This window comes from Cataglyphis hispanica, chromosome 2 (genome assembly GCF_021464435.1).
Source record: "Cataglyphis hispanica isolate Lineage 1 chromosome 2, ULB_Chis1_1.0, whole genome shotgun sequence".
Classification (NCBI taxonomy): domain Eukaryota; kingdom Metazoa; phylum Arthropoda; class Insecta; order Hymenoptera; family Formicidae; genus Cataglyphis; species Cataglyphis hispanica.
The window spans coordinates 1,352,667-1,376,911 of record NC_065955.1 but is presented as its reverse complement, the minus strand read 5'-3'; the positions used below and the strand labels follow the sequence as shown (position 1 = coordinate 1,376,911).

The 24,245-nt window shown below is 32.7% G+C and overlaps 2 protein-coding genes across 2 annotated transcripts in view; one reads left to right on the top strand and one right to left on the bottom strand.

Annotated features, from left to right (window-relative positions):
• LOC126857157 (uncharacterized) overlaps positions 1-24,245 on the bottom strand; it is a 244,949-nt gene that overhangs the window by 141,495 nt on the left and 79,209 nt on the right. The window contains exon 3 of the mRNA XM_050606346.1: positions 11,621-11,680. Coding sequence (XP_050462303.1) covers positions 11,621-11,680 — 60 coding nt within the window. The remainder of the gene's footprint in view (positions 1-11,620; positions 11,681-24,245) is intronic.
• On the top strand, positions 17,502-23,799 carry LOC126857259 (uncharacterized). The gene is made up of 4 exons (XM_050606497.1): positions 17,502-17,579; positions 21,317-21,428; positions 21,776-21,995; positions 22,630-23,799. The coding sequence occupies exons 1-4, from the start codon at positions 17,516-17,518 to the stop codon at positions 23,797-23,799; spliced, it is 1,566 nt and encodes a 521-aa protein (XP_050462454.1). The 5' UTR covers positions 17,502-17,515.

Below are 24,245 nucleotides of genomic sequence, written 5' to 3'. Positions count from 1 at the left end.
TGTGCAAAAAGCAATCTCTCAATAGTATTTCTCTTCCCGAAAAACATGAACACAAATGATCCAGCAGATTTATTTTAACTATATTAAAATAATCAATATATCCAATTGATTAATATCTAGAACCTTTGATACGAATAAAGGATGTCAAGAATGAGTTCTCTATTTATCTTCTAGTGCCTTTCAGTTTTTCAGAAGAATGACGAGAAAGCAAGAACAGATGCAAGGCATTCCTCTCGGTTGATGGAGTTCACGCGGGAAAGTACACGGAGTTCTTCTTCCGTCTCGAAAGTTCTGCTTACCGTTCAACCTGCGGAACCGTCCTCGCTCATACCTCGTGGTTTGAGGAATATTGATTTTCAATTTGCATTCTCCCAATAGTCAGTCATGCATCACATTTCAAAGTTGCAAACCATCACGAGACGCGAGGCAGACCTTCCTGCTTGGTGCCATGGCGCGGATCCCATAAATGAAAAAGGAACAAAAAGATAACGTGCCTGCAAAAAACAAAGTTTCGATTGCGGGGACTGTAGTATCACGACGAGGGGAATGACGAATTCGTTACCATCCATTACATTAAATGTTTGATGGTGTCTGAAAGCAAGTTAATCTTGTAAACGCGTACTTTCACAAAAGTACTCATAGATATCGTAATCGATCGAATGCACATGTACATGTGATTAACAAAATAATTGCAAAAATTGGTGTTTTATTTATTTAAATGCAAAATATTTCACTGTGCACTCTCTTTTCTTTATCGTAATATTATATATATATATATATATATATATATATATATATATATATATATATATATATAGATCTCTCTGGTGTTTTTTACAAGTCCATCAAATAATTATATCATTAAAAAAAAAAAAAATTAAATTGCCAAAGAATCATGTAGATACTATAAAAGTGTACGTACGAAAATACAAAATAAAAATTTTTTGATCTTATTTATAATATTTATCTAACTCATAATATTTACAATATAAAATAATCTTCTTGTTGCTTCATAATAGGATATTAAAGTTTCTGTGTGTAATAATACAATACATAATTTCTAAGAAATAACTTTGATTTAATTTGCGGTAAAGATGTCTACACATTAGTCTCGAGAAAGACAAAAGGATGCACCATTCTGGGATCAATGAAGTTCAGCCACTTTGCTCCGGGTAGAGTTAATAATGAAGCGGGACTTGTGATGTCTCTTCTATCTTGGTTCTTGCGACGGCAAAACTTTGGCTTCGAATTCTCAGCGAAAGTTTTGCGCTGTTGCTCAAGAGCCATAAGACGCGCAAGAAGTTTTCATGGTAATAGGTCACCATATAACGGACGCATCGTATTAGATTCAGCTGACCGATAATATTACACGTTATCAATATATGTATGTCCATACTGTCTATAAAAATGATGTTAAATATCGATAAATTAATCGCGTATTAAAAGCACGATTAGTATAATCAAAGTGAAAGTTTGCAGAAAAATTTAGTAATAAAAGAAAGTTTTGAAATTATTTTATGTATAATATGATATAATTATTTATAAAATTATATTTATAAGAATTATTATATATATAATTAAAATATATAAATATATATTTAAATAACTAAAATTTTTTGTCTCGCAAAATTCATAATTTATTTTGAATTTATGGTTGTTGAACATATATTTTTCAATCCCTTGAATTTCATTATTGACGCGCTACAAAATTAATTGTAAATCAATGTGCTATGATTAGCAAAAATATCGTAAATTACAATCGCATTTGTGAAAGGTCAGTTCTTTAATGTAAAATCAATGCAAGATAGTACTGTTAAACTGTAGCGTATCGTGGAAGCGGCTATTTAACGCGATAGTTAGCGGGCGTTCATCGAATCGGTCTTTATTTATCGTCCTGGCGGAAAATCGTTTCGTACCGCGGCATGTCGAAAAGCTTCGGAAAGTGGAAGCACGTTTGAGAGGAAATTAGATCGGGCAATTTCCGTGTCCACTAGCAGCGTGAGCTACTGGGTTGATAAGGATGGGAAAAGGTAATAGAGAGAGAGAGAGAGAGGGAAAGGATAGATGCGTGATGTGCAACCAACCATGGTGTATTTATCTGTACGGTGGTGCAAAATTAGACCTTTTAAAAGGATTAAATTAGATCGTGTTTAATTAGTGAAGTACATTACTGAAAAAAGAATCAAAAGAAGATACAAAGAAAGAGAAAGAGAGAAAAAAGGTGAAAAGAGAAAATGACTTTAATCGGATTTTTGGGATTCTATTGACATACTCTTTAAGCTTTAATTTCTTTATAAACGACATTTGGCTTCAATTATCTTTCTCTAAAAACAATTATTTTTGATCAAATTCTAGATTTCTCGTCTCAGCAGACAATTCATCAATTTTTTTATATTATCCATACAAATTTCTGCGAATGAAATAAAAATATATAAAGAAACTAAATAAAAAAATACGTGATTATAAACGTGCGTAAAGTTTTTTTCCGTATTATTGTAATCATAATGTATCCCTCAAATGTACGGTGTATGACGATTTATCTGTTCCTCTTCGCCCAGCTCTCGAGAATCGTCGAGCCGCCGATGATTAAGCGAGCGGTCCGGAACGCGAGTCGTCGTGCGTAAGCTGTGACACCTGACCATGCGCGCATCCCGGACAGGGGTAATTAATCTAAAGCCCATCGGGGGTTAGAGGGAGAGAGGGGAAGAGAAGAGAGGGCGAACGATACCACCACCGTCGCCGCGGGGATGGTGGTGACAAATTACCTGGACGCGCGCGGCATCCGAGTCGCGAACGCAGTTGGTATACGGGCTGCTCGGCACGCTTGGCAAGTACAGTTGGTGTACCATTGCGGTATGTACCATCCGCAGGCCGATGACCAACCCCGCGAACGGAACTTCCGCTCGTCGTATCATGCGTGAACAAAACAAGTTGTACGGATGTTCGGATTTCCATGGACGTGATACCGCCGATGGACGGCGGATAGAATTCGCTAGGCGAGAGATTGGCGAGACTGTTTTGCTTGTACGTTTTCAAAACCAAATCTCCGCTTGTTAAATAAAACGTTCTCTTTTTAATGTAAATTTTAAAAAAGACACGAAGCATCATATACACTTTCGCGTCACAATGGACAAAGCTGTAATTGTCTTTAACAAATTGCAATTTTGGAAATTGTATTTATTCTATAAAAATTTGCAATTTTCCTTGATTTGTCTTATTTTTCAGGATAAATGTGTGATAATCACAGAGCTAGTAAAAGTTATAAGATTGTAAAATCTGAAGGGCGAGATAGATGAGATTATCCTGTTTCGTCCAATAAAATAAGCAATTTTTTATTTAGCCAAAAGATCAAATTTATCAGATGTCTATCAAAAATGTATAAAAGAATAATAAGAGAACACAATATCCATAAATTTTTATTATACTTGTAACTTATAATTTTTTATTAAACTGTACATCTATGTAATCTGTCGATTATTTCTTTCCTCTCTGCCTTCAAAAACATATCAAAATAAAGATTGCTTTAATTAAATTTTTTTCACATTTAAAAATATACCTGCTCAAAATTTATGTTTAAATCCATTTACTCGAATAATTTTTCAACATATCGAGATTTTACGATTCGATAACCGATTTATCAAAATAAATTAATGTATATTTTTTTAGCAGAGCTATTTCTATTTTTGTGCCAAAAAAAAAACATAATTTTTTTATTTAATATGAGATATGTAAAATAAATTGAAATGTCATTAAGTCTTGAATGAAGCAAGCTATACGAGAACATTGTATAAAGAAACAACAATATTGCATAAAGTAAATCCGATAACGCTATCAGTAAAATCTCGATACTGACATGAAATCCGTGTGGCGCAGTTTCTAGGTCGAAACATCGACCGCTTTAACCAGAGATTATGCAAATTCGTCTCGATATCCGTTGGCAAGCCCGCCAAGCGAATACAGGCGACAGGGCTGAGCGTTGAAACGGTGATACTTTTGTACGTGATGGCGGACGAGAACCTCGCTTCAAGGTCGATAAAATTGCAGATATTTTATAACCTTTATGACCTTCCTTTTAATCGGCCAGTATATATTCGTGAAATTTTATTAAACCTGATAAAAGCGTCGAAAGCAGAAGCGAGATCAAAAGATCTCATAGTCGAGAAATCTCCTCGATCCGATTGAATTTCCGAGGAAATAGCATGAAAAAATAAAAGACTCGCATTTCGTATAAGAAGATGATACTTGAAACATTTTTTTATTTGTGCTCGATATAATGAAAAGTTTTTATGGCTGCGAAAAATGTGGATGGTAGCTCACAGGCGACTGATCGGCTCGAAATCAACGCATTCTCCCTCGAGGGAAAATAGTTAGCGGAAAATCGCTGCGAGCTTGAAGCGATTAACTTGCAAAATCAATTGACAAAAAAGAAAAAAAAAAAAAAAAAGAAAAAAAAATGTACAGAGAAAACCGCCTACAATATCACGTCACGTGCTACGGTCACACTGGCTGTGGGTGAGCGCTGGTCACAATGTATCTTTTAACGATGCACTAAAAGCTTTAATAGATCGTTACAACAACGACGATATTGAGTGCGGTCCAGCACGTTCGCGGCTGACATAAGCTTTATCCCGATCGTTGCGTCGGCATTTGGACGTATTAAACGCCCTAGCTAGCTAACCGCGACTAACGATAACCTTTCGACGATGACTGCATTCCGGTCGAGCGCTTCCGATCCGTACAAGTATAAATGTGTGTACGTGCGTCTACATGCGCACAGCTGGCAAACGCTCGAGTACGCAACGTATGACACTGCTCTCTACGTCAGACTCGATTTATCACTTGCCCACCATCATCACCACTACCACCCACGAGCATCGCGAGAGAACCGCTACTGTTACGACTAGACTAGTTATTCGTAATTACTTGCGTGATGGGGAAGCTCGTTTCTCCAAGCTGGATGGATAGACTGACGGATGGAGAAGTTATATCGCTGCCGAGATCTATCTTTCCCACAGGACGAGACATTACGTGCTGACGTTTACGAAGTCTTCGTGAACAAATAACGTTTTCGCTCGCACGAAAAGCAAGGAGGGATTATGTTGTAATCATAAGTGATCTGCGAACTATAATTTTCTCAGGAATATGGCGCAAACCGTAAAAACTTATTAATATTAATTATAATGTAATAATTTTTAATAAATTATATAGTAGCGATATTCTTTATTAAAAACAAAAATGTATCATATAAAACAAAAAAAAAGAAGAAAATAATAAATGAAGAGCACGCAAAGATATACATAGGCATAATTATAAAAAAATCATAAAATAAAAAATTTTTATATGATACTAAAAATTACATAAGATAAGAAGACTTTATGAAATTCGATAACGATAAATTATATTATATTCAAAAATATACATATACACAATTTTAAATGTTATTTTTCCAATAATATTTTTCTTGAGTTAATGAAAATTTAAGATTAAATTAAAAATTCAAGCTTTCAAAATAAATGACTACGTATTTATCGTTTATGTATTTTTAAAAATATTAAATACATGCTTTATAAACAAAAAAAATCCTTCATAGAATGCAGTAAAAAAATTAAATGAGATATCATACATAGCAATTAGAAGAAATATACATAGAACCCTTGGGATAAAACTCATCAAGAATACACTTGCAAATGAGTATCGCAATGACGAGGCTGTAGGTAATCGCCCGTTAAATGATCGCGCTCAGCGCACGAAAGGGTCGTAATAGAGCGTGTATGATACACAGTATGTTAGCACAACCTCATCCATCTTTTTCTTTCAGCGTTTTTTTTTTTTCACTTCTCGCTTTATTTCTTGGATATACACGACACAATTTGTCGATCAATACGTTGACAAACGAGAAGCTCACACTGAGATAAGGCACACACAACATCGAGTCTATTAAAACTTTTTTGTCACAATATATATACATATATATATATATATGCATGCAATGCGATACCGCGAGGCGCACATTATGTTCTCGTGCGCAATATGCGCACAGAGAACAGCCTCCCATCCTCTTCTTCCCTTTCTCATTCGATTTCGCACTATACCGCGCTACAGACCTCTCTCCGGTTCTGTATCGGCCCTACAATATGTGCGGCATATTGTAATCTATGAGCCGACTAGCGCCTAGGTCGCCGCCGGCAATGATGATATCAAATGCAGTGATTGACGCTCCGCTCTCCATACCAACAATTCCCGTTCCCCGTGGTTAAACCGGCGCAACCATCACCATCGTCGTGTCGCCATCATCATCGTACGCCTGCAGTCGCATCGCGCTCGTAACGGCATGGGAGAGGCTGCATTATCCGCCACATACATGTGTGCGCGATTAAGTCTCGACGAACCTTCCGGCCTCTCATTCGCGCAAACGTGAAACATCAAATCTATATTCAAAATGTGAATTTGTCGTTGATCCAAAGTGTCGCGAGTGCGTTAAAGGAAGTATCGATTATACCGGTCAATGATTAATCAAAAACCGATTCCATTTCACTGATATTCGCCTTGTTTAATTAATACGATCTTGAGTCTGGATAAGCTGTTATGGATCATAACGAGATACTCTCTCCGCCTATGGAAAGTTGTAGATCATTCAATGTCTTGATGTCAATTTCCCTTGCGAATCCTCTTTCTTTAAACATTATTTATAAAAAAAGAATAAGCTTTCTGAATTGATTAAAAAAAAAATAAATAAATATTGCATGCACTTTAAATTTACTCTCTTAAATGGAATCAGCGTATTAGCATTGATAAGCAATGAATAATTATTGGTAATTACAATGTTATGTATAGCACTGCAAAAGAGAAATCTCACTCAAAAAAATCAGTTACTGACAGTAGCTGTTCTACTCATATTAATAATATTTTAAACAATACGTCTTATATATGTATAATATTATATATAAAATAAAATAATAAATATATTTCGTTAAAAAAATATTTAAGTTGGATAAAAATTTCGTTTGTTTTGTGGATTTATTACATTTTAAAAAATAAAAAAAAATTATATATAATTTGAAATTTGAATACTAGTTATATATATGTTTTATTCTAGATATGCGTGTGTGAAGGTTTTTCCTAAAAAATAATAATTCAAAATAAATAAAAAAAGCTTTAAAAGCTAATATATATTATCATTGCTAACTTTTCACTAAAATCTTATTGTCAATGAACCATAAGACGAAGAAGTGTAAATATTTTCACGTAAAACCAATAAATATTTCATTGATTTTCAATAAAGTCTCTGCTTAATCAGTGACATTTTCATCGATTCAATGTAAAAGAGTAGACGAAGAATTTCCGCAAAATGCCTTTATCAAAAAAGTCACGCGTATTCCTTTCAAGATAGTCGAGATTAAATAAGAATCAACGAGAGACAAACAAAAAAAAGGTGGTGCCAACGAGACTGCACCATTTCCGACGTCCCATGAATTTATATCGCTCGCGTGAAAATTTACAGGTACGCACGACCATTCCAGCAAGCTGCATATTTTTTCCCCGCCCAATCGGACCATTGTCCGTGTGCGATAACGCCGAGAACATATCGGCGCATCGATCTTTCGCTCGTCCGTTTATTACGCGATAAAAGCATGAAACAATATGTACGGAGAAAATATTCGTTATACCTCATCATCCCTTTTCGACGTTTCCGCGCCACTTTATATAAACGCGTCAATTCTATCAAATGTCATCGTCTAATTTCATCAACATTTGCTAATCGCGATTATCGTAAACTCATTAATAAAGTATCGCATTTATAGTACGTATGTTACTCTCAAAGTTTCCATTACTTCTTCCCTTTTTCTTTTGACTGTAAATTCTAGCCATTTGATAGCATCAATGAACGTTCCACTACTTCGTAGGAGCAATTTTGGGAAACTCGTTATTACTATACTTCGCATATCGGCTTATCCGATTTCTATGCTTCGGATCATAAAGGTAGCTCTTAACGCGTTACGGTCATACTATTGTTGTCGTTCGCGTGTGCCATCCGACAATGTAACCCAAGCTTGACGCCAACAGGAAATTTTTCATCGACATCGTGCTAAAGTGCCCGTTTTACCACTCCCAATGCGTTTACATTCTAATTCCTGAGCATTCCGAGTTGTTATTAGATGGAAGAGATAAAGATAATTCAGCCAGCCGTACGTTTGCGAGGATCTCGGTGGACAATAGCGGCTTTTGTGATCCACGATCGGAATAATCGGAGAATATCTTCATTCTTGGACTTTTTCAGCATTGTCCGTGCACTTTTTTCTAATGCATAATTGTCGAGAATATTTAAATAATGCAAATTTTTGAAGAAAAAATTATTTAACATATGTAAATATGCAAAAAATATTATTGTAAAAAAAATTTGATTGTGTTAATAATTAACATGACATTTGGACGCATATTAAATTAAGATAACGGAATAATTGTTGCGAAGAGAATCGGCTTATATATTATCTCTCTTCATACGCCCCCCCGCCAATTGACATTCGAGTCTGCTAAAAATTATATCTTACAAAAACAATTATACCAAGTATAAAATATAATTGTAAAGCGATAATGTGTACCACATTATCACACATTTGATGTGATATAGTAGATCGGCTAAATTAACGGAGATAACGGATCGTGTTTATTCTCTTTAATTTATCTGTACTTTCTGGCATTCACTAAAACTACTTTTTAAGTAAAAATATTAAAAAAGGTCTAAAGTTCTAAATTGCTCCGTTTCTAAACTCATATTGCATAATTATACAGATATCAAAATACGGCTAAACGGTACTAATAACTTAGAGTTAAGACTAATTAACTTTATAAAAGTTTATTCTCGTCAAAGAAGCCGCTTCTCTATCTTCCATTAGAAAATAAGAAACAAACCGTTCATATCACGTAGCTAAAATCTATGTATAAATATGTATAAATAATGATTCCTCTGCCTTTCTATTTATCATATGCGAAAGTGATATTTAAGCAAGAGAGACATTAATATTTATGACCAAACAAGAATCGATGTTCCTTTTGCGCTATCAGCAATATTTGATATCAGTAAATACGACAGAAATCTTTCTGTGATTGAATTTCTTACTTCGTTCGACATGCATTTTTATTCTTCTTTTCATCCCTATCGTCGCTCTTCTCTCGACGCTCCTACCGCTCTTATTTTCATCTAACATCATGTGACAATTTCGTTTATGTCGATAACTGCAACAGATAAAAGAATTCCTTGCAACTGACGTGATTTTCACGACGCAAGGCGACTTTTGTCGGCGGTAGAAAAGCGCTTTGAACGGTACACGATGAATCGTCAACGAAAATTCGCTGTGCGGGTTGCAAAGAAAAAATTGTTGTTGCGTGAAAATGAAATGCTAGCGATTTTGAAAATTCCACATTGTTGGTAATATTCTAATATAAAATTAAACTGAATAATTTTCATTGGATATGTGTATCAATATGAGAAAGAGGGAATTTATCATGATAGAAGAAAATGTTTTAAAAACCGAGTATCTTGTTCATTCGTTAAATTTATATCAAACTTAACTTTCTCACTCTTCTTTTGATTTTTTACTTTTTGGTAACACATACACAGTATAATTCTCTAAATTCACGTGACAGTAAAATACCGACTCGTATTGCCCACTCGAATCGTTCGAAAGTGTCCTGAAAATTACACGGACTCCATAACTTACGGTAGATTTATACCTTGCCCCGTGATATATACACATATATATATATCGAACTACACGACCGAATCTAATTGGCATACACATTAATACAGGCGCATTAAGAGAGGCTACGCGATTAATTACCCGTCGGCGATCCAAAGTATTCCCTGTACGCTAATAAATTGAGTTGACGCAGAGCAACGCGAGAGGAGGGAAAAACGCACAATTAAATAGCGGGCAAAAATAAAGCGGCATTGCTTTTTCAGACGTGCCAAGCGTGGCCATCACGGTCCTTTTTTTATTCGCGCGAAAATTTTTTTCATGCCACATGACAGCTACGTTACTAAATCTGACCAAAATTACTCGACGGTTTCATATTAATCGCATTGCGCACGCAGCGCGCGTGCGACCGCCGCGTGATGCCTACTCTTCCATCACGCTGGACACATCGCGCCAAAATTTGCTACGTGGTGGATTACTGTGTCGTGGATATAATCACAGTGTGTGAACATGAACCGCATTAATAGGTGCGAGACATGCACACGCCGCAATGGTAAATTTTTTTCTTTTTTTCAGTCTACAATTTTGCATTCAAACACCGTCCTCCGAAAATCCCGGGCAATGTCTATTAATATCATAATCGAGTATTTATGGCTTCCAGCAGACATCGTGAAATGTTCGAGATCTGTTTCGAAGAAATATGGCATGTCGGAATAGAATCTGGTTAACGGGGCGATTAACATGTACTTCCTAATAAAGCAATGGGTAATTAATTTTCAATATATGAATAGCAGTCAGAAACCTGCTCTAATTAATTCTTCGATATGACGCATTTTCTTTAACACTCTTAGTAATTATATTTGCAAACTATATTTCTGCAAAATATATTATCTTTTATACTCAAGCACGACATTATATGAGTCGTTTATTTTTAAAATGACGCTACTTTAAAATAATAGAAATTTTATTACATCAATAAATTAATGCGATATACGCATTTTAAAAGAGAAATAGAAAGAGAATTTTTATAAGCCTTGTGTGATGAATGAATATTTTCTTGATACATGTGTGTATCGAAACAGTTCCAATCATTCAAAAATTATTCTAAATTTTCGATTACTGGCGGCTAATTGATAATATAATTGAAATACATATACGTGTAAGTATAACGCAGCATTATCAGTATCGGTGCATCTGGTAATAGTATCGCCCAGATTTAATGATCATGCACAGCTAGTAATAAATAGAGAAATTGTTATTTATCTTTTATAAGGAGTTGTTATATCATTTGCGTGAATATTCTCTACATAGTACACATAATATTGATATAATCTAGTAATGTGCAAAAAAGATTTATTTTCAAACACGGATGTAATCCGTCTTCTCTTTCTCAAAACTTTATTTTTTCATTAAATAATTAATCCTAAACTCAATAAATTTTAAAATATTCCTTAATATTTGCGATAAATTTTTTAAACATATTTTAAGTTCTTTAATTTAAATATTTCAATAATAACACAGTTATGTGTGCTCATTACGCATGATTCCACGATTAGGATGTCGCGTAAGCGGCCGGAAAAGGGAAAGTTTGAAAGTTTTAGTATGTTAAGAGGAAGAACTACCAGATAGGATGGACCACTTGGTAGCGCTGTTACTTTTAATTAGCGCAGCCAGCTCTATTTCGGAATGGTTAGCAGAGCGGAGCCAGCAACTTAGCAGCAATTTTTACTCATTAAGGTCTCCGGAAAGGTTCCCTCTGGGACGATGTAACGCGAAAAGATGAAAATCCTCCTCGGCAACAGACGTTGCCTGACAGAGGAGTTATTCTTTATCACCGCTCTTTAAATGTTTTATTTTCCTCTTGGAATGATAATCATTAATGCAGCTGATGAAATAATAAGGAGAAGTCAAAAATTAACGCTCACCTTTCGGCTATTTCCATCCTTGGGGTTGAGATCCGAGGCTACTGTTCCGAAAATAGTCGGCTGAAAAAGAAATAGTAGCATTCGTTAGTTTATCATCGTAGCAAAATATTTGAAATCTAGTGTTAAAAGTATAAAAATGCAGTGAGCTTTAATAACATAATTATTAAAGTGAAAATTGGGGAAAATCTATTTGGTCACCGATGACATTTTAAATAATAAAAAAAATAATGTCACAAAAGAGAGAGAGAGAGAAAGAAATCAATCGATATATACAATGTATTTATGTCCAATAAACATATGTTTAAAAAGTTGAGTAATAATATCATAAAATTTTAATTTTTAATTTTGATAAGATATAATTAGATCATTCAATAACACTGAAATTAATTTATAATAACAATCATAATTGTATAGTATTAAATTATCAAATACAGTTGACATAGATGTAATTATTTGTGTTAAATTTGTTAATATTGTGACAATTCTCTTCTATTTCAATTTAATTACAAACGGTATTTGCAATTGCAATTTCGTGCAATTCTTCACCTCTGGCTAGGAATTCTTATATAATGAGCGCTCGATAATTAATACGGTACTCCATCACGCGAAACTATTACAACTCCAATTTATCTTTTATATTTTATTTGCGAAGCAAGTGTAGAAGAGCTCCCCCTCTCTCCTCCCTTCCCCCCTTTCCCTGTAATCTAAAATATATAATTTTTGTTTTTTAATTTTTAAATATATAATTTAAATATATAATTAATATTGGAGACACAATGCTGCAAGCAGATATCTTGTTGTACCAAACTGGTTGTATGAAACATTAACTGTCCAAAACTAACGACGAGCATACGTTTTGGGCAAAATTATCGAGGCGTGTATGTTATAGCTCAGTCATGTAAAATTGCAATTTCAAAATGTCGTAAAATCGCAGCGCTTCATAAATCCAAGATGACATTTCATCTGTAGTTGCACATGGTGACCATTAATTGTTCCCACCAGATAGAACGTATCGAAGAGAGTCATGGTATTTATAATAAATAAAACAACAGTCAAACACTACATGTAATTAGAAAATAAATCCTTGTTATCCGTAATTACGAGAATTGCAAATAACTCGTGAAAATCCGTCATTTTTAAATAAAAAATATATGATTAACTGCAATCTATATCTACTTTCATATATAATTATTTTTCATATTTACGTATTAATAACAAGTTGTGCAGAACTACATATTTCTCATCCACACGCATTCGCTAATTATTTTAAATAAATTTAAATATCTATATAATAAATATTAAAATAAATTTAGCTGCTAACTCTGGAGATGTGTTATAAATTTAAAAGTTAAAATCCAAAACGAGTTTTACGCTACATGCTTCACTGTCATTAATGTATGTAGTTATATTTTTCACTATAATATAACATGAAATATCTACATTTAACATAGTATGAGCGGTATTATATGCTGGTAATATGCTGAAACAGTCGCTGGTGTAATGGCAATGTTAATTTCCGGAAAATTATATCACATACGTCATTACGACTATTTGGCCGCTCGCGGTCGAATCATTTCGTAATGTTAATTTCGATAAATTATTACATCCAATCCCATTAAACAATTTAACGCGCCACATATTTTGCACGATTACCGCTTACAAATTTTACCGTCGAGTACTCGATCCGTTCGCTTAATTTCAGATCAGCCAAACCGCAGTCAATATTTTATGAGACTTAATGAAAACTGTCAACGAGACGACGGTACTGGAAAATAAAGCTGGTTTTTTATGCCCGATCGACGATACGGATGGTCGTTCTCCTCGAGTTTTAATGCATCGTCCGTCGCAACGAAATTAAATCGCTCATACGAAGTGACACTTGGAGTTTCTTCATATAAATCAAATATCTATGTGCGCTCATATATTATGAGTTATACGATGATAAAGAAAAATATCCTGCTCTACCGCCGCTAATATCTTGTATCAACTCGCAACAATAAACAATTTTTATTGCTAGACGACAAAAATTGTACTCATAAATTAATTTTGTAGGTTTGACTCGGTGAAACTGCATCTCACCTATGCGACAATTGTGAGTTCGGATGGAATATAAGTAGCAAATCGTAGCACACACACGTAGTGGTACGAACTTATACTGTCATGACAGTCACCAATTTTTTAGTAATCGCGCTTGTTACGACCGCTGATCTTATAACTCCAGATAGCATATTATTTACACATACAAATGCACATTCTAAAGTTATCTCAAATAAAATTTCATCTACTTTTAAATATACTTTTTATTACAGATATTCTGAGTGGACTGTCTCAGTCTATTGTTTTTATAAATTATATATTTGTTTGTAATGCAAAAATATTTTGCGTCACAACAAATGTGCACATGCTACATTTTATAACATATATAAATTAATTGTTTCTCTTCATATATCTCCGATAAAAACACTTTAATATTTCAGTCATATATGGCGCAGCTTAAATAAATTCTTTGACGAAGATGTGAATATGATCGGAGACGGACTGTTTGATGATAGTAATTATAAAATATGTTTTTATTTAGTTTGTTAAATGTAATTCATAAATTAATAAATATTTGCATAATATTTACATATTCGTCTTACATTTAAACACTGTTAATGCTTTTATAGCTATAGATTAAATATGTTGTATCTAACAAGAAAAAGAATTCTTGATTTCCAAAATATATAATATAATCTCGATTGTAGCGCCAATCTATCATAATACACATTATAATGATTCTCCTAAAGATTAGTAAAACATTATTTCTTTGCTATTTAATAAATAATTTATATATTGATAGTTGCAAAATCTTATTCTTGATTCTGCTCAGTGTATCAAATATTAAAAATTATATAAAAGTTTTAAAATTATTAAATAATTATATAAAAAAATTATTAAATAATTATATAAAAAAATTAAAATTATGACGTGATTTTATGACGTGAGATATGTTTCGTGACATCTTGTGCATATGTTCAAAACTCGCGCAGATCGTGCCTCTCATAAAATTCGTATACAAGTTTATCTTCGCGTGACAATATATCGATTCATTATACGTTAACTCCTCGTTTAATTGCACTACTAAGAGTGTCTCTACGTATCTTTAATTTATTTAGGCTCAATGAGTGTCATTACAATGAAATCCAATTTAAATTTGCAGGGTCTCCTGCATCGCGGAGATAGAAAGTTTGCCTCCACAAAATCGAGTGTCACCGACAGCAGCAGCGGAAACTTCCGATATCTCGCTAAAAAATCGAGGCAGCAAAATTACTCAGCTATCCTCACGCGCACGGGGCTTTTCCTTCGATCGTAATAAATAATCAAACGAAAAGTGTGACAGCTTATTCTCCAAACTAAATTTACTTCATATAACTTCAGGACAGGTTTCTATTGTTACTTTTCCCTATTAAACTTGCATAAGTAATAATTGATACAGAATTGCATAGTCATAGGAAAATGGGATTTAAAAGTTAGACACTGTGTGGAATTAGGAATAAAATTTTACTTTAAAATATTTCATTTACATTTTTTCACAATTATTATAATTATATGTTTACATATTAAATTAATGCTAAATTAACTTTAAGAATAATAGTATGCATTTAATTTCTATATCCATTATTTATATTGCAATATTCAAAATTATTGCACAAGTGTTATTATTTAAATCAAGATTGTCAAACTCATTCCGACTCACTAGTCGCATAAACAATTTCTTATATTATATTTTGAAATCGAGCATGTTTCCAATATAACAAAATAAAATTTTATTCTTAAAAATCATTTATTTATTTATTTTCTAGCGGATTAAAATGAATATTGAATAAAAAAAAATTTTTTTAAAATATATGATCTAGAATATATTATATATATATATATATATATATATATATATATATATATATATAATATATATGTAGTAATAAAGAAAAAATGTTTTAATATACATATTATACATTTATTATTATACATTTTATATACGTATATACATATAAAGTAATAAAGCATATCTTAGCGTATGTTTGACAAGCTTGATTTAAATCGCACTTACGCACTCATATTATATTACATTACTATATTTTATGAGATTGAAAGATTTATAAACGTAATAAAATATTTTTATATACAGATTGATTTTATATAGCGGTCTGTAAATATTCATCACCAAATTGGCATCACCAAAAGTTAACGTTAGTTTCGATTTGGCATTTCCCAACAACGAAATTTCTTTAAAACATCTTTGTGCACTGATCATCGAAATTCAGGAGGCAATCGCAAAAATTGAGATGATGAAATTCAGGACTAGATCGCTATGGGATTGTCGAGTCTATAAAAACCCACTCCAGGAAAATTGTTATCGATATTGACATGGATGCGGCCGAAATCGCAAAGCTGATAGCGAAAGACAAGAAATGGACTCGTGACAGGCATGAACTCACATCGCCTTACTACGAGAGGCAAGGGATCTCTCTTGAAAGTCAGAAGACATCGTCCAAGGAAGAGAATAAGCCAGGAGAGAATAGTACCAATATTAGAAAATCATATGAGAATTTATTAGAATCCGGATATCAAAAAAAAATATATTAACTTCTAATGTAAATAAATATGATCGTGACGACTTAGAAATCAGAAACGTTAATGTAAAAAAAGACGAAATGGCTTTTATGCCGAATAAATCCGAAAGAGAGAATCTAATTGAGACATCAAGAGAAACCAAAGAAAATGTTAATACAAAATCAAATATATATCCATTAAAATTTTTAAAGAGACGAAAAAAGATTGTTTATTCTAGGCCAAACATGAAATTCAAGCATGTTTCTGAAGAAATTGAAAAGATTTCCCAAAATAATTTTGAACTAAAGAATCAAATCAATGAAGACAAGAAAGATAATTGAACTGTTACAAATTTATCGCACTCATCAAAAGAGATTTTAAGCGAATATAATTATTCGCATATTAACAGACATCCTGCCTCATTTGCGGTTTCAATTGATATGTTTATATCGATACTTTTAAAATAGCAATACATTATTTGCATCTTGATGATATTTACAAAAATCGAATCATGAAGTGTCTCGCTTAAACGTAGCGAAGAAGAATGAAAATTATTCAGCCACAAAGCGCATGTGTACTACTTTAATTGAATGCATAATTTATTAAGACAAACAAAATGCGATCAAGCGGTACGCGTATCGAAACGAGACACTTTCGATTTTCCATACCGTTTATAAGATCACATTGTATTGTTATGAATGCTATCATCGATAACGTATAGCCTATTCCAGTAGACAAGAAAATACACATTGTTATTTTTTTGTATTATTATTTTTTTTTTTTTATTATTTGGGATCATTTATTATGGTATAATCAAATTAACATATAATAAATATAATAATCATTCTTAATAAAGAAAGATAATTTACCAAAATTGTCAACAGATGTACGTATTATATGTAAATCAAGTTTTGAAAATGCAAGATAATTTGTATTTTACATTATCATTTTGTTTATTTGCTATCTCGTGCAAATAAATACTTTGTTCAAGACTGTATCCACGATTATTTTTACCAATTAGAAAGTTGTTAAAAGAGAGATAATTTTTATAAATAATTTTTCGTATAATCTTTTCACAATCAGCAAAAAGATTCGCAATAATAATAATTGATATAGATAACAATCGTCCTTTGAAATCTTTTAGAATAGTTATGAGTGGAGAGAATTGTCATGATGGGATTCGCTCATGAATAATAAACTTGGCCCCACCACTGCAATCGATCACCGGTATATGTACATATCGTGATGTGTTATCATATGTTGCCGGACAAAATGGCCATCAGCCATAGAAACCACCTGTTCATGCCTATGGTATTTGTATTCTGTCTCCTATCACCTCTCGTTCAAGCTCAAGAGAATTCGGACGGTAAGCATCAAAAATCCTTTATATAATTTTTCATTTTATCTTACTGTGTTAAATATGATTTAACAAAATATGATATAACAAAAAAGTACTATTTTGTTTTCTAAAAAGAGCAAAAAAACTATATGACCGCGCGTGTTTAATTTATCAATATTAATAATATAGAATATTGTCACAATGTTGCTGCAATGTTTTCTGGAAAGTGTAAGATATCATGTTTGACACATTAAAAATAAAAGACAAATTTATTAATCGCATAATTTTTTAAACAATTACTAAATTTTTTCAAATTCCGTAATTTTTTACAGAAAAAATTATTTTGAAACGTCATACAAATTATTTTATAACATTCCCCCCAATATTATAATCTTACTTTGATGAAATTTTTAGTTACCATTAATCGAGATAAATCTGCACACATAGATTTTATAAAATAAAATTATATTATCGCGCAATTAAAGTTATCGTAGTCGTGTAGATGGAAAAAAACCGGTAAAAGGAATACGATCGTAGCTATATCGTTACGCTGTGATTTACGACGTAACAGTTAGACGTAACGACAAGCCAAAGAAGAAAAATAAGAATCGATTCAAGTCATGTAACTGGCGTAACACAAAATTCTTATCTCTATCCGCTTCGACGGATCGACCAGGGATCGCGTCGTGATTACAGAGGCAAAAGATCGGAAAAAGGACAGCGCGCTTTTCTCGCCTCCACGATAATATTATCGATGATCTTTTTTCCATATCTTTTCACGCCATTGTTATCAAGACGAATTACATCCGATATGGCTGATAATATTCAGTGCGTTGATTATGCAGTCGTGATAATATTTTTATCTTCTTATATTTAAATCACATCAGAAATTGCCATTTTCATTCTGACATCTTGATCAGATTATTTGTCAGAGATACGAGAAACTATCAGAAAGCGTGCTGTCTGTATACGATAAATTGTATAAACGTGTGTTTGCGCTTTATTCCATTCTCTCGGACACCGTAGCACAAATGTTCCGTGAGCTAAATATATCTTCGAAGTTTACGATCTCTCTCTCTGTCTCTCTGAATGCTTGCGCATGCTGATTTCCTTTCTCTATTTTAATTTCTTCAACGTTAATTACAGATTTGATCATTACAAAATCTCATTATAAATCAATCATTATGATTTGTTCACGTTTCATTTATTTACTGTTAACATGTGCAGAAATATAAAATTTTATCACATATGACATACATATACAGAGAAAGAGAGAGAGAGAGAAAGAGAGATGCAAAAACATTTTATCTTTCATTTAATTTCAAGTAAATTTTTGTTTTAATAAAATTTCGATTATAATAACCAGATATAAAAAATATTTAAATATGATATTATATATGATATATAACTATTAAACGGTGATGAAAAGAGAAGATATCTAATTATCCAATTTTCATTAAGCCGAGACTAAATTAATCGATAGCCTATAATTGGTAGACTGTAGATATTCATAAAAAGAACAAATAAAAATCAGAATAGCCATGTTCAATAAATTAATTAACTGAATGACTATGTTTAATATTGAATATAGGGCATATAAATAAAGTCATCATAGTCATCATTTCGATATTAACTATTATTTGACAGTTCCGTCATACGATAAAGAAAATTCATTTACTTATTTGACATTCACTGGCTTCCAGCAAAGATCTTTTCTGACAATTAAACTTAAGCTCTGTGACGTCAACGTCGCAGATAAACTTAAATCCGCTCGAAATGGACGGCATCGATTTTCTATTTCCGGCGCGAATTGTATCGCGATCGTAACCAACGCGCGCCCGGCCAAAGTCGCGGTGCATTTCGCATAAAAGTCGTGGCTGAATGCAATCTCCGTGCACCGATAAAAGCTGTCGGATACTTTCGGCTCGTTATATCGATCCGCTCAAAATACGGTGCTAACTTTGTAGATTACAGTTTACTCCGTGTCGTAGTCGAGCGTCAAAGGGTAAAGTTGCTTTTTCCCTCAACAAAAGCTGGCGCACCGAAAATCTAATTCTATCGTCAGTACTGGAGTGTCCGGTATGTGTCAGGAAATAAATTAAATTCTGCTAAAAGTGCTACCCCCATTGGTGAGTTAATGCGGATTATATAATTTCCTTTCCATTCTTAATTTACGCCGAAATCGCACGAGTTTCGTACTAGCGTGCGTTTTATTAGTGCCATAAATCTTTTTAGCGCTCTTCACTTTGTCCTGGAAATATTTTGGGGCGATATATCCATAAATTATATTTTTTACACTACCTTGCGCAATTCTCTCGTTTACAGTTGAATTGTATTTTTCAATGCTTTTATAAAATTTGCGTATAACCATATTTTCATATATATATATATATATATATATATATATATATATATATATATTTATGTCATTGTAAGTTTGATTAACTGGTTATTATGTATAATTAATTACACATAATTACATATAATTATCAATACAAATGGTTAATAAATTTAATTTTTAAATAATCACCTTTATCAGTAATTTTACATAATTATCGGTAATAATTAGAGTCTCTTGGAAAAAGTAATAAAGTTATAATAATATACATACAAGTATATAACATAAGTAATAAAATAAAAGTTATAATATGTAAAAATATATAATTAACAAATTATTGGAAAAATAATAGTAATAAGTGGAAAAATTAACATAATAGTACAGCCTAAAACGATGTCATTTTGTTTTAAACAAAAACACAAATCCTTTGAGTTAGACTCTATTTTTTTCTTTTTTTTTTAATATAGAATTAATTCTAGCTAAAAATCAACTACTCAAGAATAAATATTTTTGTAACATCAAAGTGATAGCTGGAGTTTTGCCGCAAAACAAAATAAACAAAATAAAATACGACGAAAAATGACCGTAGGAATGATATACATACATGTATCCCGTGTATGCGCGTGTATACGCGGGTGTCGGGCGCAGTTGACGAATCAAAAGTAAATACCAGCAAATGGACTCTACATGGGGAAGGGGGAACAACGACGTTTCCCGCTTTACTACGCTTTTATCTTTTCAATTACCATCCGTGCCTCGCTGGCAATTAAATATCGTTAAACTGTGCTCCGATTGTGGCGGAGAGCGTGTAGCTCCGACCTGACTATATGCCGTCGAAGCGACACGTTGTACGTTTACGAGCTAGCACATGTTACGTGAATTTCATTCTCCCTCCCGCATTTGTCGCCTTCACGCTTTGCTGCGCAAACAATCTTTTTATATTAGCGTCGTATTTAATAAATGAGATTTCCAAATTAAATCGAGAAATATTAAAATGCATCCACATTTTTTTAAAAGTTAAAATAGCAAAAAAATAAACAAAGTAAATTGAAAAGAATAAATAATGAACGATGATAAAGATTTAGCAACATAAATAAAAGATAATTGTCATAGATAATAAATGAGTATTCAAATTGTAAATTGAAAATATAATTACTATGATAAGTTAATGTTTGTGTGTTTGTTAATGACGTGATTAAAGTTAAATAACCATGTGCATAGTTACTTTGGCACAAAATTAACATGTCTTCAAGTTTGACGAAGAAGCCAAGAGACAAATAGCAAGAGAAATTAAGCGGCTCTTTGACAAGGATGCCTAGCTCTTCTTGGTCCAATTTACTTCGTATTATATGTTCGAAGTGTAACCAAGTGTGGTGATTAACCCTCGCCTTTAGGGCCAAGTATACAGCAACTGTCTTGTTTGCAGATTATACTGACTTGAGACAGCTCGAGAAGAACCTCGCGGTTTCAAAGCAGAGAAACAACATTCAGTGGTTACCGAATTACAACTGGAAACCGCCCGAGCATTATGGCCTGAGGTATTCCGGTAAACCGCAGTCAGTAACTGCATTCATCCAATACACAGAATATTGATTAAAATTCTCGTTTTAATTCCTGTTCTGTTAAAAGAACTTGCGTTTAGATTAAAAAAAAAAAATACATAATAATATAAAAAATATAATCTCTCTTTCTCTCTCCGATAAATCATAAAACTGTTCAAGAAATCATTTTTTATGAAAATTATCAAAAGGAAAAAGACACTATATGCTTATAGCGATAAATAATACAATAATTATGAATAAATAAATTTTTAAGCAGGACAACTTATATGAAATAATCGATTATTGCAAATAATATTAAAACAGACCCGGTTATTCTCTAACAGGAAAGAATCGACGGAGAAAAAAGCAGAGATGGAATTTACAAAACCCGAGAATCCGGAACAAAGGATAGCGGATCCATGGATAAAGAAAATGCAAGAGATAAGCCGACGGAAGAGAGAAAAATGGGTACCATACAAAAGAAACGAGAACGAAAAACTCGCCCTCGACAATGTCGAAGAAACTACGAGAGCGAACAAACTTACGGACGATGAATCGATCACGGTGAGAACATAAGGAAATTGCTCTTTTTATAGAGATAACATTACGTTAATGTACATGTACTTTTAGCGCTATTATACTTTGATATAGAGTATCCAAGAAAACTACAAAGACAAATTGTTCTTTGATATACTTCTCTCTCTCTTTCTCTCTCTTTCTCTCTTGTATCACACATGACGCTATAATATCATATATTACAAATTTTTATAATGTGTGTAGTGTTTATATTATTAGTAATTTTTATATATTTTAGATGCCAATGTTTTTTTAGGGAAGAAAAGCGCGGAATAGACTAAAAACATGAAGAAAGCAGAATTATATATAAATTTAAATTATTAGAATATTAGAAAAGATAATTTAAAAAAATAAAGCTACTAATCAATGAATAAAATAATTAGTGTTAATCGATATATTTTCAAAATTTATTTATAACATATATTTCGTAAATCTCTTCTATGTAAAACTAGCTTTGCAAAAATTCTTCTCATAATTTAAATCATCATTCTAAAAATTTTTTACAGATATAAAATTATAAAAACGATACTCTTTATAAAAAGATAAAAAACAAGAGTGAGATATGTAAGTCTTGAACTCACAAAAAAATGTTATATACAATACATAATTATTCTTATTACAGCAGCTTCATCCTACTATTCTGATGACACTCGCACAATCTTCAATCAGTCAAGACAATGCAAGCGCGAAAGATCTCCACGATTCGTCCTTGTTACAATCTACCCGTACAAATATCGATGGATCAAATAGAATCGATCCAGGGAACATAGAGAATCCGTCTACAGAAATTATTCAAAGGAGGCACGTTATGCCTTACCATTCACGATATAAGGACTACGAAATATCTGAAATAATAGAAGTTCTAACTGACTCAGATACTACAACTGTAGCGAATAACGCGAGAAGCGAACTTGAGGAGGATCGCTCGCTCATCTCCGAAATAAATTCGCATTCTGAAGAATCGATCTCACAAGAATCGATCTCACAAGAATCGAAAACTGACCATAGTTCTGATAATACGCGTAGAAATATCAAGAAATCTTCAAACAGCGATGAAAATTTAAATTCTAAGAGTAATTCTGAAAAAGCTCGTGTGAAGGAATATCCCGGACAACCCAATTTCTCTCGAAATGATAAAGAGAAAAGCAGCAAGGGCAGTAAGAGGCATGATGAGAAGATCGTAACGACGAAACCATTGACGCGGAAGAGCAAGGAGAAGAGGGATGATGCGGGGGAGAAGAACATGACAGGGAGACCGCTAAATCATGGAAGATCGTCTAGTAGATGGGGTATGAGCATTTTGTCGCCTCCTACGGAATTTCTAGAGAATAAATTTCGACCGCTGCACCAGAAAAATAAGGAGCATACCAAAGGCAAGAAAGACAGAGGGCACGATTTGGTTGGTCGATCAGGCACGAGTGTCACCTCACTTGCGAAGGAATTCCTCGATGATACCTTGATGCATCGAACATATGGAGCTAAATCCTTGTCCGTGAAACCGGGTTCAAGACCGAGCCAAATCAAAGGATCTTCCCATCATCAATCATTAGCTAACCCAAGTCATCAGAATTCGCAAGCGGACTCAACGCAGCAATTAATGATTGACAATAATAAGGAATTAATTGGGACTTTGTACGAAAAAATTCCAACAAACAATTTTTATCCTTCTCGATATCTGAAGCTCAATTGGAACAATTATAGACCATGTATTGATCTTAACAATCGCTTGCTTCTAAGAAATCTAAAATTTTTAACTCAAGCTTTGCAGTCGTATATTGAACAGAATATGTAGCTGCTAACAATATCTTGTCGTATACAAATTCCATATGTTCCATTCCGTATCTAAAAAAAAAAACTTTTTTCATTAATTTACTTTTACTTTATCTTATTTTTATTATATTAAAATTGAGTAACTATATAAAAATTTATCGTTAAATAATAATCATCTAGAAATTTTAAATAATATTCCTTAAATCAGATATATTCCTTCATATTAAGTTGATAAATAATATCTCATCAGATAATAATAATTATTTAATCTTTAATGAAAATTACATTTTAAATGCCATTCAATTAAATCTCATTTCTACAGACTAATAATATTAATTTTTTTTCCTTATGTTTTTATGTCGAGTATTTGGTCAAAACGCAGATAATTAAAAAAATAAACAAATGCAATATTTTTGTCATTCAACGTGCTTCTCAGGTATATCTCAACATCGTTAAGTAATTTGTTAT

Excerpts from the sequence above, each read along its gene's own strand:
- LOC126857259 (XM_050606497.1), top strand. The coding sequence starts at position 17,516 with ATGCCTATGGTATTTGTATTCTGTCTCCTATCACCTCTCGTTCAAGCT. Across the intron at positions 17,580-21,316 it reads AGCTCAAGAGAATTCGGACG|ATTATACTGACTTGAGACAG; the intron begins GTAAGCATCAAA and ends TCTTGTTTGCAG. Across the intron at positions 21,996-22,629 it reads CGGACGATGAATCGATCACG|CAGCTTCATCCTACTATTCT; the intron begins GTGAGAACATAA and ends TTCTTATTACAG.